The 26,702-nt window shown below is 41.3% G+C and overlaps 1 protein-coding gene across 6 annotated transcripts in view; it reads right to left on the bottom strand.

The window, feature by feature from the left end:
- The window catches only part of grid2 (glutamate receptor, ionotropic, delta 2), a 528,950-nt gene that overhangs the window by 18,930 nt on the left and 483,318 nt on the right, over positions 1-26,702 (bottom strand). For all 6 annotated transcript variants that reach the window (XR_009129664.1, XR_009129665.1, XM_058071482.1 and 3 more), the window contains exon 14: positions 26,435-26,601. Coding sequence is in view for 4 of the 6 variants with exons in the window: in XM_058071482.1 (XP_057927465.1) it covers positions 26,435-26,601 (167 nt within the window). In the remaining 2 variants the exon portion in view is untranslated. The remainder of the gene's footprint in view (positions 1-26,434; positions 26,602-26,702) is intronic.

The raw sequence follows: 26,702 nt of genomic DNA, 5'->3' as shown, positions 1-26,702 counted from the left end.
GGGGGGGCGCATTTGCAATTCAGGACGGAGTGCTTTTGCTCTCCCGTTTATTAGGATGCCGTCTGTCGGTGGAGCTCATCATCCATCATTTGACACTAATTGTCCTATAAGAGTGATGCCTAAAGCTGTTTCCCAGATTGGCCTTTGAATAAACATGTGATGTGATGGAAACGGTCGCTGTGCAAAAGTCTATAGCTTGGAAGACGAGGAGTGACAGCTTTACATGGAGTTCATGTTTCAGTTCATGTGCTTTTATGTACACGTGTTAACCAATGGCATCACGGGGAACTTGCATCTCGTAAGTCCGCTTTATGACTACTTTGACTTTTTAACATAATCGCGTTGTGTTGTTAAAAGCGCGTTGCTAAACAAGCAATGAAAACAAGTTTTATGACTGAGATGTTTGGGCTGGGTTCTTTCTTTGAGATAAGGTGGGAAGTCAGGATGCCTCCTTGAGGAGGTGCTCTGTAAAAACCGACAAATGTCCCTCAAATGGTCTGGGAACACCTCAGGATCTGTTTGGGGGAGCTGTACAGTAGACGGAAGTTTGGGTTTCCCTGCGACTCAGATGAATGAAAAAAAAAATGGGATGGATGGATCACTCCCAAGCATCCAGAACTTTTCACCAGAAAAATTTCATCCTCCTTCGTTTATCCGGGTCCCGGTCGAGGGGGCAGCCCAGACTTCCCGGTTCCCCGCTCCATCGGGAAGACACCAAAGCGTTCCCAATCCAGCTATGAGACATAATCCCTCCAGCATTTTCCTAGGTCGGCCACAGGGCCTTTTCCCGAATGGGGAAACTCGGAACCCGTCACCAGAGTCCAGCTACCCCACGAGGAAACTAATTTCAGCCATTTGCATCTGCGATCTGGTTCCGATCTGATCTGACCAAGGCGCCGATCCGCCTATCGACCTCGAGGTACTTGAAATCCTCCATCTGGGACAGGACGTCATTCCCAACCTGGATGGAGCACCCTTTTCCGACTGAGAACCATGGCCTCTGATTTGTCCATGGTCTCAAACAGATATATTGCTATGCTAGCTTGCTCAAATGGCCTGGGAACACCTCAGGATCTGCTGGGAAAAGCTGGACAGTAGACGGAAGTTTGGGCTTCCCTGCAACCTCGGATGAATGACAAAAAAATGGGATGGATGGATCACTCCCAAGAAGCCAGAACTTCAAAGACATTCTTTGGCTTTCAACCATAAACATTCCATCCTCCTTCGTTTATCCGGGTCCCGGTCACGGGGGCAGACCAGACTTCCCGGTCCCCGGCCACCTCCTCCAGCTCCATTGGGAAGACACCAAAGCGTTCCCAGGCCAGCTGTGAGACGTAATCCCTCCAGCATTTTCCTAGGTCTGCCAAAGGGCCTTTTCCCAAATGGGGAATCTCGGAACCCGTCACCAGAGAGGCACCCGGACTAGATACCCGAGCCATGAGTGAGTGACTGACTGGAGTCCAGCTACCCCACACAGGAAACTCATTTCAGCCATTTGCATCTGCGATCTGGTTCCGATCTGATCGACCTCGAGGTACTTGAAATCCTCCATCTGGGACAGGACCTCATTCCCAACCTGGATGGAGCACGCCACCCTTTTCCGACTGAGAACCATAGCCTCTGATTTGTCCATGGCAGGGGTCTCAAACTCAAGTTACCTGGGGGCCACTGGAGCTAGGGTCTGGGCAAGGCTGGGCCACATCAGGTTTTCCAAAAAAAAAACCCCAACATATTTACATATTTTAGTTACAACATATTGCGCAACTGCAGGGTCTTGAGACACATGCTAACTCGCAAACTAGAGAGCTAGCGACCTAAACGGTAGCCTTCCAGTTATTTCCTTTAAACTTAAATAGCCAAAAACTTACCACTTCCACACGGATAGGGAGGATAACTATTAACAGTTATTTAACCTTTCATATGAACATTAATCAAACGTAATAATTTTTTATTAACATTAAACTTTCATGTCAAGGCGGGGGCCTCATACTAGTGTCCTGCGGGCCACATTTGGCCCGCGGGCCGCGTGTTTGAGACCCCTGGTCCATGGTCTCAAACATATATATTGCTATGCTAGCTTGCTATTGTATGTTTTTTCAGTCACCTGTAAAGTGGCAAAAGTACGTTCTTCATTTTTGCGGCGCCTGTGCTTGACAGTCGGGATAAAAGACTGACAAAAACGTGGCTCGAGTCAAAGGTTTCCCGCAGTACGCCATCTGTCTGGTTCACTAATTTGGCTGGTGCCAGCTCACTGAAACGTGCTTTAGCTCCCAAAATACCCTGTCACACTTGTCACCTGTGACAATAGGAATGTAAATGTATACACAAGCAGCAGGGATGCAGAAATACACACTGTGCAAAACAATAACTATTTAGTATCATGTCGTTTGAGTCATGTCCTTGGGAAAAAAATATATTTTTCTTTTTTTTTTTAAAGTCTGATAGAACAGCAAGTGGCACGTGCTTAATCGTCCGATAAATTAATCAGAACGTGTTGGTGTTCAGTGTCAATTCTTCCATTTTGAGTACGCAGTACAGGTACCACAATCTGTTTTGCTGCGGTTCCAACATTAGTTTCAATGTCAATGCGGGCTGCGTGCATTAAAGCGAGGGTTGGCAAACTACGGCCCGGGGGCCACATGTGGCACACCAAGCGTTTGAATCCGGCCCGCCGGTTGCTTTCTAAGTATTTAAATTTTTAACATACAAACCGGCAACATGACTTGCAAGTCAGATGTCTTATTTAGTAAAAAAAAAACAAAAAAAACTTAAAACATTAAATTAAATGACATAGTTTGATGTGGTCTAATGTTTAAAGTGCTCCTGAAAAAAGGGACATGAGAACATACAACTGATAATATAATACTTTTACAGATAAAATTAGACAAATAATTCAAAGAAAATTCATTAATTCATTCATTTTTTACAGCTTACTGGGTGTGCTGGAGCCTATCCCAGCTGTCTTTGGGCGAGTGGCCAGCCAATCACAGGGCACATATAGACAAACAACCATTCACACTCACATTCATACCTATGGACAATTTGGAGTCGCTAATTAACCTAGCATGTTTTTGGAATGTGGGAGGAAACAGAAGAAAACCCACGCATGAATGGGGAGAACATGCAAACTCCAAATAGAGATGACCAAGGGTGGAATTGAACCTGGGTCTCCTAGCTGCGAGGCCTACATGCTAACCACTCGACCACCGTGCAGCCCAAAAGTAATACATTCATTCAGTCATTCATTTTCTACCGCTTTTTCCTCACGAGTGTCGCAGGGGTGCTGGAGCCTATCCCAGCTGTCTTCGGGCGAGAGGCGGGGTACACCCTGGACTGGTGGCCAGCCAATCACAGGGCACATATAGACAAACAACCATTCACACTCACATTCATACCTATGGACAATTTGGAGTCAAAAATTAACCTAGCATGTTTTTTTTTTTTGGAATGTGGGAGGAAACCTTGCAATGCACGGGGAGAACATGCAAACTCCACACAGAGATGGCCGAGGGTGGAATCGAACCCTGGTCTCCTAGCTGTGAGATCTGCGTGCTAACCACTCGACCTTCGTGCCGCCCTGATGTACATATATTTAAATTTATTTTGAACAGCACCTGTCACTTTTATATTTATATTGTTATTCCTTGTTTTATTTTTACTACTTGCCAGCCAATCACAGGGCACATATAGACAAACAACCATTCACACTCACATTCATACCTATGGACAATTTGGAGTCGCTAAATAACCTAGCATGTTTTTGGAATGTGGGAGGAAACCGGAGTACCCGTAGAAAACCCACGCGTGCACGGGGAGAACATGCAAACTCCACACAGAGATGGCCGAGGGTGGAATTGAACTGGGGTGCAACAACTGCATCCATGTGTGTGTGTATTAGACATTGTCGCCTTGCTTTAAAATCGTTGACTTTGACTGTGGAGATCGATAATGACTTTAACTCTCCCACTGGCTGATAAAGCAAATGAGAAGAGGGTCGCCCGTGCAGTGGTGGTGGGGTGGTGGATTGGGGGTTGGAGGGGGGGGGCAATATGTGAGTCAGTGTGTGTTGCGCTTTGGGTCCCCTGTTCTCGTCGCTCTATCTGCAGTATGTGGATTAGATGTTTCCATGGCAACTCTAGGGCAGCAGCCCTGATGGTGGTGTGATCACACATTATTAGTTGATGTGGGGATGCGGATGGGGGGGTGGATAAAGGGGGAAAAGGGGGGTGGGGACAACAAAAGGAAATGTGGACAATCAGAGGAGGAAGGCAATAACGGTCAAATGGTGCGTGTTCAGAATTGTCAATGTTTTTGACAATCCTGTTCCCACCGTTTTTTCCCACATTCCAAAAAAAAACATGCTAGGTTAATTAGCGACTCCAAATTGTCCATAGGTATGAATGTGAGTGTGAATGGTTGTTTGTCTATATGTGCCCTGTGATTGGCTGGCCACCAGTCCAGGGTGTACCCCGCCTCTCGCTCGAAGACAGCTGGGATAGGCTCCAGCACCCCTCGTGAGGATAAGGTGTAGAAAATTAATGAATTTTCCTTGAATTATTTGTCAAATTTTATCCGTAAAAGTGTTATATTATCAGCTGTATGTTCTTAATAAATAATTTCTCAGCTGCACGGCGGTCAAGTGGTTAGCGCACAGACCACACAGATAGGAGACTGGAGTTCAATTCCAACCTCGGTCATCTCTGTGTGGAGTTTGCATGTTCTCCCCGTGCATGCGTGGGTTTTCTCCGGGTACTTCGTTTTTTTTTCCCACATTCCAAAAACATGCTAGGTTAATTAGCGACTCCAAATTGTCCATAGGTATGAATGGCCTCATAGCTAGGAAACCCTATTTCGATTCCACCCTTGGTCATCTCTGTGTGGATTTTTGCACGTTCTCCCCGTGCATTGCATGGTTTCCTCCCACATTCCAAAAACATGCTAGGTTAATTAGCGACTCCAAATTGTCCATAGGTATGAATGTGAGTGTGAATGGTTGTTTGTCTATATGTGACCTGTGATTGGCTGGCCACCAGTCCAGGGTGTAATCCGCCTCTTGTCCGAAGACAGCTGGGATAGGCTCCAGCAGCCCCATGACCCTTGTGAAGATAAGCGGTAACAAATGGAATGAATTAATGAATGAATTAAATAATTTCTCTAGTTTTTCTTATTTGCTGTTTTATTATTATTTAATTTATTTATTACTAATTTATTCATTTATTTATTTTTTAGTTTGGTAAATTACAAAAAAAATAATATTTTTTTTAATTTTAGTAAAAATATTTGAGAACATGTTATATCAGAGCTTTTCTTGTGGAAAACCGGAACCAAAGCACTGAAAAAGTGTAGGATATAGCAGAAGCAAAAGCATTGAAAACAGTTAATTAATTAATTAATTATTTATTTTTAATAAATGCATTTTTTTTTTAAAACCAGATGCGACCCAGCCTCACCCAGACCCTAGCTCCAGTGGCCCCCAGGTAAATTGAGTTTAAGACCCCTTGCCTTAAAAGCATGTTCCCAAGTCACATTCCCAACTGAAAGCCTTCCTACCAGGTCGTATTTGTTTCATATAAGTTAAAAGGGATCGCACCAACCCAGTCGTAACAACCCCTAATGTTATAAGTGATATCCCTACTGGAGTGAAACGGATGCTTTAAAGACTTCAAGCTGTGCTGCTGCACCACCGGTGGGATGGGAAGAGGACTAGTATCTTTTGGGATGGTGGGAACTCGCTTATCTCGGCGCCTCATCTTTCATCATTGGAACTGATCAACACAGCAGGACATCTTTGACGCCTTTGCAATTGTACTCTACGAACGTCAACAACAAAAATGAAACTAACCGGCTTGTGAAGGGTCTCTGACATTACCGGACATTCCCGGTGTCCCGGATAGCCCAGCAGGAGGGAAATCTGTGCAACTCCCAACAATGTGGAATGTCTCCATGGTTTCAAAATAACAAGCAGCTATTTTGTTATGCTTTTTGCACTTTTTTGACTTATAAATGTTGTTAGAATATTGTATTCTCGTCTTAAAACATACCAAAGTTTCAGGTAGTGAGATGTGTGCATTTGGAAGTGAGGCCTGGAAAAAGTTTGGGATGGATCTGAATGCTCGGTTTCAGAGAGTTAATTCTAACACTGAGCTTTGTGATGTCACTGTGAGCCGGACTTCCTTATATGAGAATGTAATAATATGCTGTAGGCCGTGCCCTACGCTAAGCGCTCATTTGCGGTTTTGCGTTAGCGTTTGTGTTCATCCATTTCAACCACGGACAGTGTGCGACAACACTTGTTAATTTTGCTGAAATTGTGCAAAAACAATTCATGGTTTACCGCCCCCGTTTATGACTTTACACCCCCTTTTGCACGGGCAATAAAACAATACATTATTAAAAGTATATATTTATATACTTTTAACATACAAACTGGCAACATGGCTTGCAAGTCGGATGTCGTATTTAGTAAAAAAACAAACAACAAAACTGTAAAATTAAAACACATAGTTCAATGTGGTCTGATGTAAAATAAAAAAATATAAAAAAATATTATATATAAAAATTATTATATAAATATAAAAATATTATTTTTTATAAAAAATAAAAAATAGTAAAAAGTAAACATTTGACAAATAATTAAAAAAAAAAACTAGAAAATTCCCGCAGAAATTTTGATGGGCTTGCCACCTGTGCTGTGAACCTCGGGCCCGGTGTGCCAACGGCTACCGTGCTAGCACCTAGCAAGACAGCCTCAAGTACCGAAAAGGTTGATGCAGTCCCATAGTGTCCCCACATCATGTCATGTGTCTATTTACCTTTAGAAATGAGTAAATTAGCTAAAATGCTAACATGCTAACAGTCATCATGCTAGCACCTAGCAAGAGGGCCTCAAGTTTAGAAAGTGCCAAGGTTGTCCTATAACCTCCCTACATCATGCCATGTGTGTATTTGCCTTTAGACATGAGTAAATTAGCTTAAATGCTAACATGCTAACAGTCATCATGCTAGCACCTAGCAAGAGGGCCTCGAGTTTTGAAAGTGCCAAGGTTGTCCTATAACCTCCCTACATCATGCCATGTGTGTATTTGCCTTTAGACATGAGTAAATTAGCTTAAATGCTAACATGCTAACAGTCATCATGCTAGCACCTAGCAAGAGGGCCTCAAGTTTAGAAAGTGCCAAGGTTGTCCTATAACCTCCCTACATCATGCCATGTGTGTATTTGCCTTTAGACATGAGTAAATTAGCTTAAATGCTAACATGCTAACAGTCATCATGCTAGCACCTAGCAAGAGGGCCTCAAGTTTAGAAAGTGCCAAGGTTGTCCTATAACCTCCCTACATCATGCCATGTGTGTATTTGCCTTTAGACATGAGTAAATTAGCTAAAATGCTAACATGCTAACAGTCATCATGCTAGCACCTAACAAGAGGGCCTCAAGTTTAGAAAGTGCCAAGGTTGTCCTATAACCTCCCTACATCATGCCATGTGTGTATTTGCCTTTAGACATGAGTAAATTAGCTAAAATGCTAACATGCTAACAGTCATCATGCTAGCACATAGCAAGAGGGCCTCAAGTTTAGAAAGTGCCAAGGTTGTCCTATAACCTCCCTACATCATGCCATGTGTGTATTTGCCTTTAGACATGAGTAAATTAGCTTAAATGCTAACATGCTAACAGTCATCATGCTAGCACCTAGCAAGAGAGCTTCAAGTTTAGAAAGTGCCAATAATAATAATAAATAATAATAATACATTTTATTTGTATAGCGCTTTTCAAGATACTCAAAGACACTTTACAAAAGAATGAAGTTGAATAGAGCAAGTAAACAGAATAAAAGACACACCAAAATACAACATTCATTGGTTAGTACACAGTTAAAAAAGCGGGGGCGGGGCACAGCAGTCAGATATAGAAGGTTAGACATTAAAAACAGATTTAAAGAGGTGGGTTTTGAGTTGTTTTTTGAAGGTGGGAAGGTCAGGGCAAGCACGGAGTGAATGGGGCAAAGAGTTCCAGAGAGTGGGGGCAGCGATGGAGAAGGCTCTGTCTCCCCAGGTTCGGAGCTTGGTCTTACAGGGGAGTGCCAGGAGGTTGGAGTCTGAGGAGCGAAGGGGACGCGGGGGATTATGTGGATGGAGGAGGTCTGTGAGATATGGGGGGGTCAGATCGTGGAGGGCTTTGTAGGTGATGAGAAGAATTTTGAAGTGAATGCGTTGGGGGACGGGAAGCCAGTGGAGGTTTTGGAGGACAGGGGTAATGTGTTCACGGGAGCGGGTGGAGGTAAGGAGGCGGGCAGCGGAGTTCTGAATATATTGTAGTTTGTTGAGGGTTTTGGATGGTGTACCGTAGAGAATGCTGTTGCAGTAGTCGATTCTGGAGGTGATGAATGCATGGATTAGGGATTCAGCGGCAGAGAATGTAAGTGATGGACGGAGTCGGGCTATGTTCTTAAGATGAAAGAATGCAGTCCGTTTGATCAAACTGTTTGATGTGGGGTTCAAATGAAAGGGTGGGGTCTAGGAGGATACCAAGGTTGCGGATGAGCGGGGATGGAGTGAGGGTGGCGCTGTCAAATTGAAGATGGAAATTATGGGTGGGCGCCGTGGTGTTTTTGGGACCGATGATGATAATATCTGTTTTGTCACTATTAAGTTTGAGAAAATTTTGTTCCATCCAAGTTTTGATATCAGCTAAGCAGTTGGTGAGGGTGGAGTAGATGTTGGAGTTGATGGAGGTGGTAGAAATGTATAGTTGAATATCATCAGCGTAGCTGTGGAAATTGAGGCCATGTCGACGGATGATATTGCCAAGTGGAAGGATGTAGAGGATGAAGAGAAGAGGACCAAGCACCGAACCTTGGGGAACACCTTGAGGTAAAGGGGCTATGGAGGAGGAGCAGCTATTTATGTGCACAAACTGTTGACGGTTGGTGAGGTATGATTGGAGCCAAGACAGAGCAGAATCGGTGATATTGAGGCTGGTTTTGAGGCGGGACAGGAGGATAGAGTGGCTAATGGTGTCAAAGGCTGCGGTGAGGTCTAGGAGGATGAGGATGGTAAGATGGCCGGAATCGGAGGAGAGAAGAAGATCATTGGTGATTTTAAGAAGAGCTGTTTCAGTGCTGTGTTTGGGACGGAAACCGGACTGGAAGGATTCAAACAGGCTGTTGGAGTTGAGGTGAGATTGAAGTTGAGCAGCTATGACACGTTCAAGGATTTTGGACAGAAAGGGGAGGTTGGATATGGGACGGAAATTGGAGAGGTTATTGGGATCGAGACCAGACTTTTTGAGTGTGGGGGTGATTGCCGCCAGCTTGAGAGACTGTGGGACGGATCCAGTGATAAGGGAGGAGTTAATGATACTTGTGATCAGCGGGGAGATGATGTGGAGGCAGGGTTTGATGAATGAAGAAGGGATAGGATCCAGGGAGCATGTTGGAGTCTTCATACCGGTTAGTATTTTAGTGAGTTGCACGGGTGAGATAGGTGTAAATTTGGAGAGTCGTTGGGTGGAGCCAGATAGTGGAGGGTCAGGAGGAAGCGAGTGAGTCGAGGGGGGGTTTAGGGAGCTGTATATTTTGGTAATTTTGGACTGGAAGTAGGTTAAGAAGTTGTTGCATTTGGTGGTGGTGAAGGATGAGGAGGAGTTGTCATTTGGCTTTAGCAGTGTGTTGATTGTTGAAAAGAGGGATTTAGGATTGTTGGAACTAGATATAATCAGATTGGAGTAGTATCGTGAGCGGGCAGTGTTTAAGGCATCTTTATATTGCTGTAGAAAATCTGTGTAAGCTTGAAGATGAACAGTTAGGCCAGATTTCTTGTACAGTCTCTCAAGCTGGCGTTTACGGGTCTTCATATTATGGAGCTGAGGGGTGTACCAGGGGGCAGTGTGGGAGAAGGAGACCAGTTTGGTTTTTTTAGGGGCCAGTTCATCAAGACAGGAGGAAAGGGTATTGTTGTAGTAGGAGACAAGTTCAGAGGGGTCCTCAGACAGCGGGGGAGGGGAGATAGCAAATTTTGTGGTTAGAAGTGAGGTAAGGGCATGAGGGTTGATGGATTTGAGATTCCTGAAGGTTATTTGACGTTTGATTTTTGAGACACTAGGAGATGTGTGTAAATCAAATGTGATGGCCAGATGGTCTGATATGTGCAAGTTATGGCTAGTGAGGTTGTGAATATTGATACCAGTAGTGCAGACAAGATCCAGGATGTGTCCTCTGGTGTGGGTGGGGAAGTTAACTTGTTGAGTGATGGAGAAACAGCTGAGAAGATCAAGGAATTCTGTCGCAGGTTTGGAGTTGGAATTGTCAATATGAAGGTTGAAATCACCGAGCAGAAGGATGGATGATGAGATTGCATTTAATTGGGTGATGAGGTCCGTAAAATCTGATAGGAAAGAAGAGTTTGGTTTTGGGGGGCGATAGATGACAGCAGTGACAAGGGGGGATGGACCGGACAGTTTGAAGGCAGTGAATTCGAAGGAGTGAACATTTTGGAGGGATATTGGAGTGACTTTGATGTCCTTTTTATATATGACTGCTGTGCCACCGCCACGTCCGTCGGGACGGGCGTTTTCAAGGTAAGTAAATCCAGGAGGTGTTGCTTGGTTTAGGGAGAAATAGTCCAAAGGTTTGTGCCAGGTTTCTGTCAAACAGAGGAAGTCCAGTTTATTGTCAGTGATGTATTCATTTAGAATGAGAGCCTTGTTGTTGAGAGAGCGGACATTTAGGAGGGATAATTTGAGATTATAAGAGTTCATCATTTGATCTTGGCTGCGGGAGAGTGGGCGGAGATTTATTAAATTTGCATGTTTATTGTTGTAATAGCGGAGTCCAGTCGGGCGGTATGACCAGTGGGATGGGATCTTGTTTGTAGGTGAAAGAAAAGGCTGAAAAGTAGAGCAAGCAGTAGCAGGGTGCAGTGAACGCTGTGGCCTGCAGGAGGAGCTGTGGGTAAAATTGTAGCCGGATATGGAAGAAGAAAAAGAAAAAGGGGGGCGTGTCTGACCAAATGTAAATAGTCACGCACTGTGAACAGCGTGTTGTAAGTGTACTGTTAAAATCCGACTGCCAAGCTTGCTAGGATGGAGGCCGTCAGGATTAAAAAAGGATTTCCGGCCCCAAAAAAGATCGAAGTTGTCAATATAGTTAAGAGAGAGGGAGTTTGTAGCAGACTGGAGCCAGGTGTGGAGGGAGAGAATACGACTGAATATACCATACCCGCGGTTGTGAGGTGAGAGAGGGCCACTAATGAAGATAGTCTTGCCAGTTTTGCGAAGGAACTGAAAAAGATTATTGAACTGCACTTTGGTAATTTCAGACTGACGGCGGAAGGCATCAACGCAGCCAACGTGTACGCAGCCAAGGTTGTCCTATAACCTCCCTACATCATGCCATGTGTGTATTTGCCTTTAGACATGAGTAAATTAGCTTAAATGCTAACATGCTAACAGTCATCATGCTAGCACCTAGCAAGAGAGCCTCAAGTTTAGAAAGTGCCAAGGTTGTCCTATAACCTCCCTACATCATGCCATGTGTGTATTTGCCTTTAGACATGAGTAAATTAGCTTAAATGCTAACATGCTAACAGTCATCATGCTAGCACCTAGCAAGAGGGCCTCAAGTTTAGAAAGTGCCAAGGTTGTCCTATAACCTCCCTACATCATGCCATGTGTGTATTTGCCTTTAGACATGAGTAAATTAGCTTAAATGCTAACATGCTAACAGTCATCATGCTAGCACCTAGCAAGAGGGCCTCAAGTTTAGAAAGTGCCAAGGTTGTCCTATAACCTCCCTACATCATGCCATGTGTGTATTTGTCTGTAGACATTCGTGAATTAGCTTAAATGCTAACATGCTAACGGCTACCATGCTAGCACCTAGCAAGAGGGCCTCAAGTTTAGAAACTGCCAAGGTTGTCCTATAACCTCCATGCATCATGCCATGTGTGTATTTGCCTTTAGACATTCGTAAATTAGCTAAAATGCTAACATGCTAACAGTCATCATGCTAGCACATAGCAAGAGGGCCTCAAGTTTAGAAAGTGCCAAGGTTGTCCTATAACCTCCCTACATCATGCCATGTGTGTATTTGCCTTTAGACATGAGTAAATTAGCTAAAATGCTAACATGCTAACAGTCATCATGCTAGCACCTAGCAAGAGGGCCTCAAGTTTAGAAAGTGCCAAGGTTGTCCTATAACCTCCCTACATCATGCCATGTGTGTATTTGCCTTTAGACATGAGTAAATTAGCTTAAATGCTAACATGCTAACAGTCATCATGCTAGCACCTAGCAAGAGAGCCTCAAGTTTAGAAAGTGCCAAGGTTGTCCTATAACCTCCCTACATCATGCCATGTGTGTATTTGCCTTTAGACATGAGTAAATTAGCTTAAATGCTAACATGCTAACAGTCATCATGCTACCACCTAGCAAGAGGGCCTCAAGTTTAGAAAGTGCCAAGGTTGTCCTATAACCTCCCTACATCATGCCATGTGTGTATTTGCCTTTAGACATGAGTAAATTAGCTTAAATGCTAACATGCTAACAGTCATCATGCTAGCACCTAGCAAGAGAGCCTCAAGTTTAGAAAGTGCCAAGGTTGTCCTATAACCTCCCTACATCATGCCATGTGTGTATTTGCCTTTAGACATGAGTAAATTAGCTTAAATGCTAACATGCTAACAGTCATCATGCTAGCACCTAGCAAGAGGGCCTCAAGTTTAGAAAGTGCCAAGGTTGTCCTATAACCTCCCTACATCATGCCATGTGTGTATTTGCCTTTAGACATGAGTAAATTAGCTTAAATGCTAACATGCTAACAGTCATCATGCTAGCACCTAGCAAGAGGGCCTCAAGTTTAGAAAGTGCCAAGGTTGTCCTATAACCTCCCTACATCATGCCATGTGTGTATTTGCCTGTAGACATTCGTAAATTAGCTTAAATGCTAACATGCTAACGGCTACCATGCTAGCACCTAGCAAGAGGGCCTCAAGTTTAGAAACTGCCAAGGTTGTCCTATAACCTCCCTGCATCATGCCATGTGTGTATTTGCCTTTAGACATGAGTAAATTAGCTTAAATGCTAACATGCTAACAGTCATCATGCTAGCACCTAGCAAGAGAGCCTCAAGTTTAGAAAGTGCCAAGGTTGTCCTATAACCTCCCTACATCATGCCATGTGTGTATTTGCCTTTAGACATGAGTAAATTAGCTTAAATGCTAACATGCTAACAGTCATCATGCTAGCACCTAGCAAGAGGGCCTCAAGTTTAGAAAGTGCCAAGGTTGTCCTATAACCTCCCTACATCATGCCATGTGTGTATTTGCCTTTAGACATGAGTAAATTAGCTAAAATGCTAACATGCTAACAGTCATCATGCTAGCACCTAGCAAGAGGGCCTCAAGTTTAGAAAGTGCCAAGGTTGTCCGATAACCTCCCTACATCATGCCATGTGTGTATTTGCCTGTAGACATGAGTAAATTTGCTTAAATGCTAACATGCTAACAGTCATCATGCTAGCACCTAGCAAGAGAGCCTCAAGTTTAGAAAGTGCCAAGGTTGTCCTATAACCTCCCTACATCATGCCATGTGTGTATTTGCCTGTAGACATTCGTAAATTAGCTTAAATGCTAACATGCTAACGGCTACCATGCTAGCACCTAGCAAGACAGCCTCAGGTCCCGAGAAGTTTGGGGCAGTCCCATAGTGTCCCCACATCATGCCACATGTGTATTTGCCTTTAGACATGAGTAAATTAGCAAAAATGCTAACATGCTAACACTCATAATGCTAGCACCTAACAAGACAGCCTCAGGTCTCGAAAAGTTTGGGGCAGTCCCATAGTGTCCCCATATCATGCCACGTGTGTATTTGCCTTTAGACATGAGTAGCTTAAATGCTAACATGCTAGCAATTAGCATTTAGCCACAGGTACAAAAGTAACGTGTTTATCACGGTTTATCAAGTTAGTTTTTCATGTTATGTTATGATATTCAGATTCAGATTGACACTCTCCAACTATTATTAAGGGAAAACACATGAAGTGTTTCTTGCGTCGTGCATTTCCTTGTTAATCAAATACAAATAATGACAGAAACGGAAAGTCGAGGTATGTTGCAAACAGCAAAATATTCCTCCAGGTGGTTGTTCTTTAGCCCGGGAAAGCGGAGGTGACAGGTGGATGGGAAGTGATTGGAGTGAGTCATTGAACATGATGGAAAATTGAGTGAGAAAATGAGAGTCGCTTCAGTCTCGATGGATGCTTGACAACAACAACATGAAGCAGTAAAGGAAAGAAAGACAAAAAGGATAAAACGGACAAACAGAAGACAGAATGAGAATAAAATAAGCCGAGGTGCGGGTAGAAAAATAAACACCAAATCGAGACGTGTTTCGCTAAAATGAGTTTGTTTACTCCGAGAAGAACGCTGGACGGACAGCTCATTTACTGTTTCGACACAATGTTGACTCTCGTGTGGCTTGGTGCATTCCCACGGCTTCCGGGTCAGAATATCCGCCGTCATATTTTCACCATATGGAAAAAAATTCCCATTATCTAAGATAGAGAATGTCAGATTTATTTGCAATTGTATCTGGAGGCAGACAGGCATAAAAGTGACCTTTTAACGGGAAACATTGCATTTTAGATACTCAAAATGGCTGAGAGCCTTCAACAACAGTAATGGACATGCCTGCTGAGATCAGAAAGAGATAAAGGCACTTATTTCTTTGAAAGAGATTAACTATTAAATTATGATGACCATATTTTGTGCGGTGTGACCTGCATGAATCAGAGTAAGTCAATATCATACATCCTCAATGGAGGGGGGGGGGTGTAATGGACTGGATCTAGTGGACTCTCTCCATCATCGCACAGTGGTGAACTTTACTGCTTTTCAAAAATGGCCCCGTTGTCTTGTTTTCCTCATCAAAATCATCAAAAATTGAGCAGATAACTTCTCAACATAAGTGTAGTCACAATACCTACGATTAAACCAGTTGCCATTCATGCCAGCAGTTCTTATATGAATGAGCAGCAGCATTGGTCATAATAATAATAATAATAATAATAATAATAATAATAATAATAATAATAATAATAATAATAATAATAATAATAATAATAATAATAATAATAATAATAATAATAATAATAATAATAATAATAATAATAATATACCATCAAACAAATAAGTCATCTGATTAATTTTAATTGTTTGTGCAATGGAAAAAAATTGTTTGTGATATGCATGAAAATTTGCAAAAAAAATTTGCAAGTGATCCCAAATTGTATATAAGATCAACAGAACAATAGTGGATCTAATCGTCGCCCTTGCGGGACACCCATCGACATTCATCTTTTTGTGGTTGGTTTTAGCAATCTTTTTACTTCAGTATCGATCAGTTTTGATACCAACATCGGCATAATCGATATTTGGATCGATCTGACTACCGCTATTTCAAAAACTACGCCGCTAAATCCATAGGAAAACCACTATTGCGGAAGTAATATTCCATAATTAATGGTATGTTTTTATGGTCAAGGAATCGAAATACGTGGATCAAATGTAAGTACGACTAATATTTATGGTGTAAATCACAATATATAGGCAACTATATATTTTCTCGTTGAAGATAGCATCAACGGCATGACTTTGCTCCCGGAATTTTTTAAGTTTTTGTTGGGAAAATTCCCGACAGCACCTCAAATGACTCTGCTGAGAACTTTATCTTAATTCAAGACAAGCAAGGTCTGAACTCACCGCATCAACAAACTGTAAGAAGTCGACAGCCGTTACAAGGCTAGCTAGCTAGCTAGTTAGCTGGTGGCTTCTTTTAGCCTCCATAACCTCCATAACATCTCGGAACCTTCGTGGGGGACATTCCGGGTTGTAACATCGAGTGGTGAGAGACAATATTCGCTATAACAACAAAAAAATATTAAATATCGAAGACCGTAGAAAAGGCAAGCTAACAGGCTAACAGACGGATGGTGTTGACACACGGCGTTACCTAAGTATCTTGTATCGAGCTGTATCTGTAGCATGTAGCTCGGGCCGAAGCAAGCTGGACACAATTATATACACAGAGAAAGGAAAAAAAAACGACCACTACAGCAGAGGTCTCAAACACGCGGCCCACGGGCCAAATGTGGCCCGCAGGACACTAGTTTGAGGCCCCCGCCTTGATATGAAAGTTTAATGTTAGTGCGGCCCGCGCAAGTTTGATATGGATGCTGTATGGTATCATGTACCCAGAAAAAATTATTACGTTTGATTCATGTTCATGTTAAAGGTTAAATAACTGTTAATAGTTATCCTCACTATCCGTGTGGAAGTGGTAAGTTTTTGGCTATTTAAGTTGAAAGGAAATAACTTGAAGGCTACCCTTGAAGCACTCTGGACACAATTATATACACAGAGAAAGAAAAAAAAACGACAGTTTCAGACTGAAAACCACTGAGACCACTACATCAGGGGTCTCAAACACGCGGTCCACGGGCCATATGTGGCCCGCAGGACACTACTTTGAGGCCCCTGCCTTGATATGAAAGTTTAATGTTAGTGCGCCCGCGCAAGTTTGATATGGATGCTGTATGGTATCATGTACCCAGAAAAAATTATTACGTTTGATTAATGTTCATGTTAAAGGTTAAATAACTGTTAATAGTTATCCTCCCTATCCGTGTGGAAGTGGTAAGTTTTTGTTGTTACTGTCTTTTATACTGAAGCCCCGCAAACGTGAGATGAAAGCTTCTTTGTCTCTCAAGCAAACGGAGCAAAGCTTCCAAATAGGTGTTGGGAGGATTCAGTATCCTAGCTAAGTTTTCAATTAGACATCATTAAGACGGAGCGTGTGGGTGAAGTGGAGCAGATTATCAAAAGCTACAGCAGTATAAACAACACAGAAGTCAAATGTTCATTACCAGTCATTAACACATTGAGCGTGATACATGATGAATTGTGAATAATTAAGATTTAATGAACGTGTTAAGTGTGTGGGTTTGAGTTTGACTGTGGTCATCTATTGGAGGCATCTATTGACAGAAAGCAAACATTACATTATGGATGTTATACATCAAGGGCTTTCTGCGCGGTGCGTTTACAAGCGTTCTGCTGGGACGCAAATGCAAGATTTACATGACCAATTTAAGGTGCACTTCCACTTTATCTCTATTGTATCCACTTTACGGAATACACGGTGGTGCTTATTGTTTTTTTTTTTTTTTTTTTTGTCTTCCAAGGTCGGTAATAAGAAAACTTTCACAAGTCAGTTCATCGATAGATTTTTAAGACTATAATGTATTTCTGACAAATTTATAGCCCTGGGTGCTGCCTGCCAGAATACTAAAAGCATTGAAAAACAGTTTGTAAGGGCCATGTACGGCTAACTTTGTTTTCATTGCTCCCTGCAGCACTTTAATACAATATGAGAAGAACTTTTAGTGGTAGAAATTGTTTCAACACATGGGACACTTAGTTTAACCTCAATTTATTGTTTGGAATAAAAGCATGGGCGGATGGAAGCTGGAGAGGGTACAATGACAAAAGCAAGATAGGTTTTAAATTGAAACGCTGTCGAACCTCCAAATTTGAACACCACAGGATGTAGAAAAAAATACAAAAATGAAAATTTTAATAAAAAAATAAAAAGAGTAGCTACTACTGTTCGCTTAAAGGAAACGTATTTCATTGTTAAATTTTGCTAATTTTCGACCCTTTGTATCGAGTTGGGAACTATCGAGCAGCTACGCACGATAACCAGCACTGAAAATTTTCGAGATCTTCCATATTCTGCACCTCTTTCTGCAGTGTCTCCATGGATTTCTTCCTTCCCGCTCACTCCCGAAGACTTCTGGATAGCTGCCGAGCTCAATTTTTATCCCATTTGTCCTAAACAGCTATCCCATTTCAGCTATCATATCTGTGATTGCTAAACTAAAAGGGATCCGGTTATGACCCTTGAGGGACACCCTTTAACAAATTTAATGAATCACTCATAACATAAAACAAAACATGGAAAATCTTCTTGCCAAATTACCGGCAAATGCACTACCGTTCAAAAGTTTGGGATCACATGGAATTTTTTTTTGGCCAGTCTGAGATATGGCTTTTTCTTGGCACTTCCGAAGACTTCTGGACAGCTGCCGAGCTCAATTTTTTAACCCATTTGTCCCAAACAGAGGCATTTCAGCTATCATATCTGTGATTGCTAAACTAAAAGGGATCCGGTTATGACCCTTGAGGGACACCCTTTAACATATTTAATGAATCACTCATAACATAAAACAAAACATGGGAATCTTCTTGCCAAAATTACCGGCACATACACTACCGCTCAAAAGTTTGGGATCACATGGAAAAAAGTTTTTGGCCAGTCTGAGATATGGCTTTTTCTTGGCACTCCCGAAGACTTCTGGACAGCTGCCGAGCTCAATTTGTCCCAAACAGCTATCCCATTTCAGCTATCATATCTGTGATTGCTAAACTAAAAGGGATCCGGTTATGACCCTTGAGGGACACCCTTCAACATATTTAATGAATCACTCATAACATAAAACAAAAGATGGGAATCTTCTTGCCAAATTACCGGCACATACACTACCGCTCAAAAGTTTGGGATCACATGGAAATTTTTTTTTGGGCCAGTCTGAGATATGGCTTTTTCTTGGTACTTCCGAAGACTTCTGGACAGCTGCCGAGCTCAATTTTTATCACATTTGTCCCAAACAGAGGCATTTCAGCTATTTCAGCTAAAAAATTATTACGTTTGATTAATGTTCATGTTAAAGGTTAAACAACTGTTAATAGTTATCCTCCCTATCCGTGTGGAAGTGGTAAGTTTTTGGCTATTTAAGTGTAAAGGAGATAACTTGAAGGCTACCGTTTAGGTTGCTAGCTCTCTAGTTTGCGAGTTAGCATGTGTCTCAAGACCCTGCAGTTGCGCAATATGTTGTAAATAAAAAAAGTATAAATGTGACTATAGTTGTGTCACAACTCCAACCACTTCTGCATGATGATTGCCTATTTAGATTTCCCTTATACCGCAACAAAGCATTCCTATACGTGCCATTGCTAACACCGTGAACAGAGCTAAGCAGAGAGGGGGACAGGGCGGGGCTACTGCATATCTGGGCATGCCCATATAAGGAGGTCCGGTTTGCAGTGACGTCTGATATGGATGCTGTATGATATCATGTACCCAGAAAAAATTATTACGTTTGATTAATGTTCATGTTAAAGGTTAAATAACTGTTAATAGTTATCCTCCCTATCCGTGTGGAAGTGGTAAGTTTTTGGCTATTTAAGTTTAAAGGAAATAACTTGAAGGCTACCGTTTAGGTCGCTAGCTCTCTAGTTTGCGAGTTAGCATGTGTCTCAAGACCCTGCAGTTGCGCAATATGTTGTAAAAAAAAAGTATAAATGTGACTATAGTTGTGACTATAGTTGTGTCACAACTCCAACCACTTCTGCCTGATGATGACGTCTTTAGATTTCCCACTGCAACAACAGGGCAGGGCTACTGCATATCTGGGCATGCCCATATAAGGAGGTCCGGTTTGAAAAAGACGTATTTCAAATGCAATTTTTATGCTATTTAATACTGTAGTTCTGTAACAAAGTTTTTCTTTAAATATATCGTTTTGCTTATCTAATTACAATAACGTCTATATAATGTCTATTTTTCAAACCACGATTCATCCATAACCAATAATAATGGCCACAAAGTCTTTTGAGAAAAGAGAAAGTGTATATGCCCGTGAGACAGGTTTATAGTGGTTCCCCTTTCAAGACTTCTGAACAACTCATCTGTAGCTGTCATTTTAAATTAGTGGACTACGCTTTTATATTGGACTTTTTGATTCTGGCAAATCTGCAGGCTGTCTGCAGCAATCAGAAACCAGCAACATCACACACACACACACAAAGTCACACAGTATTTGTTCTCCAGCTGCAGCAAATACACCCAAGATGCATTCACACACATCTCACACACACACACACACACACACACAAGGAAGCTTCACCTGACCTCTGGCATTGTCTTCTTCACAGCAAAGTGGTTGAAAATGAGGAAGTTAGAGAAGCCTGTCTATTTGAAAAGACAATGGCCTCCGCTCTCCCAACAGTGTCAAAGCCAATCAATCCTCTCTCATCTCCGACAATACCTCTTGCGGACCCGCAGGTAGAAGCAACGAGTGCAAAAGATAAATACTGCTACAAATATACACTGTGCCGTCTTCTAATTTGCATTCTCGTTAATTGCTTCATTCGCTCTCCTTTCTTGACACAAGAATAATTACGATTCATGCGGGTGTCTCTTTAGATCAAGGTCTCTTTTGCAAGATAAATATTGATTAAACCTTAATATAAAATTGTTCAAGGAAAAGTAATTCAGTCTATATTATGGACAATACACATGATGCTAATATTTCTGGCCTACTTTTACTTTCTCCAAGGGGACATAATGTGTGATTTACATGTTTAATCTCAGTTGTCGTCTTGTTAACTAAGTTGCAAGACTGATATCCAAGACTTAATCGAGCTCTATTTTCAGTATCTCATCAAAAAACACAAAAGGTAGGCACAAAACAGAAGCATTTCAGCTATCATATCTGTGATTGCTAAACTAAAAGGGATCCGGTTATGACCCTTGAGGGACACCCTTCAAGATATTTAATGAATCATTCAAAACATAAAACAAAAGATGGGAATCTTCTTGACAAATTACCGGCACATACACTACCGCTCAAAAGTTTGGGATCACTTGGAATTTTTTTTGGGCAAGGCTGAGCCACATCAGGTTTAAAAAAAAACAAAAAAAAACAAAAAAACGCATTTATTAAAAACAGAAAAATATACAAACTTTTTCAGTGCTTTGGTTCCGATTTTCTACAATAAAAGCTCCGATAAAAAATTCCACTGTTCTCAAATATCTTAATTTTTATTTTTCTGCACGAAATAAGATGAAAAATAAATAAACAAATCAAGAATAAAGAAAATCAATCAATCAGTATTAAATAAATATAATAATAATAATAATAAAATGGCAAATAATAAAAACTTAAGAAACCACATATAATTGGTGGGTAGACAAATTATTTTTTTCAGATTAAAATGAACAAAGCATTATTAGAGCCCTGTAGACATGACAAAACACGACTATAGTCACATTTATACTTTTTTTATTTACCACATATTGCGCAACTGCAGGGTCTTGAGACACATGCTAACTCGCAAACTAGAGAGCTAGCGACCTAAACGGTAACCTTCAAGTTATTTCCTTTAAACTTAAATAGCCAAAAACTTACCACTTCCACACGCATAGGGAGGATAACTATTAACAGTTATTTAACCTTTAACATGAACATTAATCAAACGTAATAATTTTTTCTGGGTACATGATACCATACAGCATCCATATCAAACTTGCGCGGGCCGCACTAACATTAAACTTTCATATCAAGGCGGGGGCCTCAAACTAGGCCGCATGTTTGAGACCCCTGAGTTAACAGCATGGTAGGAGATTTTAATTTTAGTTAAAATTTTTAGATGGGTTCTCTAATAATCTATTAGCCTTATAAAATAATGAACTTGGATTAGCAGCCAGGGGGGCTACAGGTACAAAGAGGTGATGATGCAACTCCACAATAGAAGAGAGCATGTTTGGTGCAGTTTACAGCTGGGAAAAAAACGACCACAAGGTGGCATAAAAATAAAAATAAAAATAAAAATAAAAATAAAAATAAAAATAAAAATAAAAATAAAAATAAAAATAAAAATAAAAATAAAAATAAAAATAAAAATAAAAATAAAAATAAAAATAAAAATAAAAATAAAAATAAAAATAAAAATAAAAATAAAAATAAAAATAAATAAAGGGTGTTCTGGAGCTCTCTATCAAAAGCAGAACAGTCACTTTTATTGCAAAAGTTCATCTGAAATAGGAGCAGAACATCAACATCAAGCTAGCAGGAGGGTAGGAGTGAGTTGTGTTAAAAATAGACATTTTCGCGAGCGTACCAATCACTTGTGCATCTTTGCCATTTGCTGGTAAGTGGTACAGCGCTGCAACGCAGTAACGTTGGTAGTCAAGAGCTTTATTCCAATAAAAACCCGTATTGATGCCACCGCGTTCAGACGAAAGTGAAAATCAAAGCAATCAATATCTGGCGTGCATGACTTTAACCTGACATAACACACAGCAATTGAATGCATTGCAGTCTAATTAGTAGCTGGCGCATAATCAATAACGAGCAACATAACGAGGGATTTCACTGCGGTAAAGACTCGCTCTTTCTCACACACAATAATAGTCACACACGGTTCCTCGTATATGTATAGAATGCAATTACTTTGGCGATCATACATAAACACAATAAACCGAGACACGACATGATTGAACTAAAAGCACTCAAGAGAGCAGACCTCCACTAAGCGCCATAACCCCCCCCCCCCATTCCCCATGTTGTGACTAACATAAAATTGAGATTAATTGACCATGAAAAAATACCATTAGAAATTGGATTCATAATGATATGAATATTATCCGTAAGAGCGTTTTTTTTTTTTCAAGATCTAGTACAATACTGTAAAATTTAATTACATAGTTTGATGTGGTCAGGCTGCACGGAGGTCGAGTGGTTAGCGCGCAGAACTCACAGCTAGGAGACCAGGGTTCATTTCAACACTCGGCCATCTCTGTGTGGAGTTTGCATGTTGCATGTTTTCTCCGGGTACTCCGGTTTCCTCCCACATTCCAAAAACATGCTAAGTATACGGCCCACTAAGCGTTTGAATCCGGCCCACTAGTTGCTTTTGAAGTATTTCGACTTTTAAACAAAACTGGCAACATGACTTGCAAGTCAAAAAACAACATTCATTCATTCATTTTCTACCGCTTTTTCCTCATGAGGGTCGCGGGGGGTGCTGGAGCCTATCCCAGCTGTCTTTGAGGCGAGAGGCGGGGTACACCCTGGACTGGTCGCCAGCCAATCACAGGGCACATATAGACAAACAACCATTCACACTCACATTCATACCTATGGACAATTTGGAGTCGCCAATTAAGCTAGCATTTTTTTGGAATGTATGGGGAGAACATGCAAACTCCACACAGAGGGTGGAATTGAACTCGGGTCTCCTAGCTGTGAGGCCTACTCGATCACCGTGCAGCCCGCTTATTAAAAGTAAATACTGTAAAATTCCAATATGGTAAGTACTTCCAAACAATAGTAACGAGTAATACTAAGACTCACTAGGGCACTCTCCTAGCTGTGAGGCCTGCATGCTAACCACTTAACCACTGTGCAGCCTGGAACTGAAGATACTTTGCTGATTACTGCTGATTACTAAAGAACTGATTTTGATGAGGGCGGCACGGCGGTCTAGTGGTTAGCGCGCAGACCTCACAGCTAGGAGACCAAGGTTCAATCCCACTGGAGTTTGCATGTTCTTCCCGTGCATTGCAAGGTTTCCTCCCACATTCCAAAAACATGCTAGGTTAATTGGCGACTCCAAATTGTCCATAGGTATGAATGTGAGTGGGAATGGTTGTTTGTTCTCATTGGGTGTGACCAGGATGGATAGGATCAGGAAGGTCTTGGAGATAAAGTCAGAGACAGCTCGGAGACCAGGGTTCGATTCCACCCTCGGCCATCTCTGTGTGGAGTTTGCATGTTCTCCCCGTGCATTGCAAGGTTTCCTCCCACATTCCAAAAACATGCTAGCTTAATTAGCGACTCCAAATTGTCCATAGGTATGAATGTGAGTGTGAATGGTTGTTTGTCTATATGTGCCCTGTGATTGGCTGGTTGGCCACCAGTCCAGGGTGTACCCTGCCTCTCGCCAGCTGGGATAGGCTCCAGCACCCCCCGCGACCCTCGTGAGGGAAAAGCGGTAGAAAATGAATGAATGAATGATTTTGATGAGATAGGTACAAAGTATATATATCCCTAGAACACAATAATCTGTGTGCCTTGAAAAATCAGTCCAAATTGTCTTTTGAAAAATGGCTAAATAAATTAATGAATACATTTTAATAAAATAAAAAAAAAAGAGTGTGAAGGTTCTGTGAAGACAACAGACTTTTTTTTTATATTTCCCCTTTCTCTTCTTGAAATGATCCTTGTGGTCCATCATTAAAAGAGAGAGCTGTGCTATAAAGATGCGAGCACTCCATACGCAGGCCGCAGAGAAACCCTTGGCTTTATATGACTGCAGCTGCAATGCGGGGCTGCGAGGCATTTGAGGACAAAAAAAAAAAAAAAAAACAACCACGACTGACCTGACTGAAGAGCTCATGAATTGATTAACTAAAATAAGCAATTATTTATATTTCAAAATAATTCTTGCTTTACTTACATTTATCTACAAAGAATGTGAATAAATTGAAAAAAAAAAAAAAGTGCATTGATAGATGTTTATGTGCAATGTGCCCGCTTGGGATAAGCATGATTCATTCATGATCAATAAGTAAGCGCTAAGGACTCTCTCAATCAGGCGCAGTTTGATTGATGTAATGCTCCTATCAACAAGGTTATCTCGTGTAGTCTGATTGCATGCTGAAACAATGGCAGTCTAATGGAACTCACTGCATGGGAGCAACTAGCTGGGGGTGCGAGTCAAGCTGTGGGCATCTAAAATGCTCATATGCCCCCCTGCCCACCCCCCTGCCCCCTCTCATCAGGAATAAGTAGTTTATTTTGTCAGAGCCCCAGTTGCCTATAAAGAAGCTCTGTAGTGTTTCCTCTTCTATTATTTTAGTGGGGAGCAACTAAACCTTATTTGATGTATCTTATTTACATGATGACTTGGAATTTCTCTCTCTACATCAGGGGTCTTAAATTCAATTTACCTGGGGGACACTGGAGCTAGGGTCTGGGCAAGGCTGGGCAGCATCAGGTTTTCCAACCCCCCCCCCCCCCCCCCCCCCAAAAAAATGCATTTATTAAAAACAGAAAAATATACAAACTTTTTCAGTGCTTTGGTTCCGATTTTCTACAAGAAAAGCTCTGATAAAACGTTCCACTGTTCTCAAATATCTTAATTTTTATTTTTCTGCACAAAATAAGATGAAAAATAAACAAACTTGCGCGGGCCGCACTAACATTAAACTTTCATATTAAGGCCGCGTGTTTGAGAACCCTGTTCTACATGATTGCGTGTGACTCAGCTAGAGGGAAGGACATATTTTATAGCCAAAAACTTACCACTTCCACACAGATAGGGAGGATAACCATTAACAGTTATTTAACCTTTAAATACCGCGTGTTTAATGTAAGTGCGGCCCGCGCAAATTTGATATGGATGCTGTATGGTATCATGTACCCAGAAAAATTATTACGTTTGATTAATGTTCATGTTAAAGGTTAAATAACTGTTAATGGTTATCCTCCCTATCCGTGTGGAAGTGGTAAGTTTTTGGCTATTTAAGTTTAAAGGAAATAACTTGAAGGCTACCGTTTAGGTCGCTAGCTCTCTAGTTTGCGAGTTAGCATGTGTCTCAAGACCCTGCAGTTGCGCAATATGTTGTAAATAAAAAGAGTATAAATGTGACTATAGTCGTGTTTTGTCATGTCTACAGGGCTCTAATAATGCTTTGTTCATTTTAATCTGAAAAAAATAATTTGTCTACCCACCAACTATATGTGGTTTCTTAAGTTTTTATTATTTGCCGTTTTATTATTATTATTATTATTATATTTATTTATTACTGATTGATTGATTTTCTTTATTCTTGATTTGTTTCTTTATTTTTCATCTTATTTTGTGTAGAAAAATAAAAAGCTTTTCTTGTAGAAAATTGGAACCAAAGCGAAGTTTTTAAATTTTTTTGTTTTTAACAAATGTGTTTTTTTTTTTTTTGAAAACCTGATGCGACCCAGTCTCACCCAGACCAGAGCTCCAGTGGCCCCCCAAGTAAATTGAGTTTGAGACCCCTGACTTAAACTAAACAATTAACTGCACATCACCATTTTATGGCATGAAAAAAACATTTCAATGAGTAATAATGATATTAGTTATTATTCCTGTTTTTCTAGTACTAGTACAATAATAACTAATGCTAAGAAAGGCTGAAAAAGGCTGGAAACACACGCTCTGTTATGGATATACTTTACAGTATGCAATTTAATCTGCTATTTTCTTGCTCTCTGACCCGGAGAGATGATTTTCAAGCACAGGGGCGAAATTTTTACGAGAGTGGACATTTTCTATTTTGCTGAACTGAATTTAGAGTGCTGACAGAAAATCTCTATGACCTTTTGACAAGGAGAGAATAAATAGAGGGAATTAATTTCTGGGAGGTTGTTCATTTTTATACGGTACTGGCATGCGATGCGGCGGGGGGGTGACAGTTCTGAACTAGAATGCATGCGAAAAAATGATGCCCCCCCCTTGAACCCCGCCTGTAGGAATGGTGTGTAGTGTATACCTCTGGGAGAAAATATCTCTATAGGGACTTCCGTGCTGCATAGCGATGCCGTAGCCCCGATCCGGTGCGTTACTGGCCACCGTGTAGAAGGAGCAATCCTCGTCGTTGTTGGCGACATACTCCAGCACCGCTGCGTCCCACACGAAACCAAAACGGCCGTACTTCACCTGAAATAAAGCACACACAGCAGACATTGGGTATCTTTTTTTTGTGACTGAGTGATTGAAACATTTGTGCAGATCACTTGGAACAGGACGGAATACATTCA

Source organism: Doryrhamphus excisus, chromosome 4, assembly GCF_030265055.1.
Source record: "Doryrhamphus excisus isolate RoL2022-K1 chromosome 4, RoL_Dexc_1.0, whole genome shotgun sequence".
Classification (NCBI taxonomy): Eukaryota; Metazoa; Chordata; class Actinopteri; order Syngnathiformes; family Syngnathidae; genus Doryrhamphus; species Doryrhamphus excisus.
The sequence above is the reverse complement of the archived record's forward strand: the minus strand, read 5'-3'. Positions and strand labels throughout refer to the sequence as shown.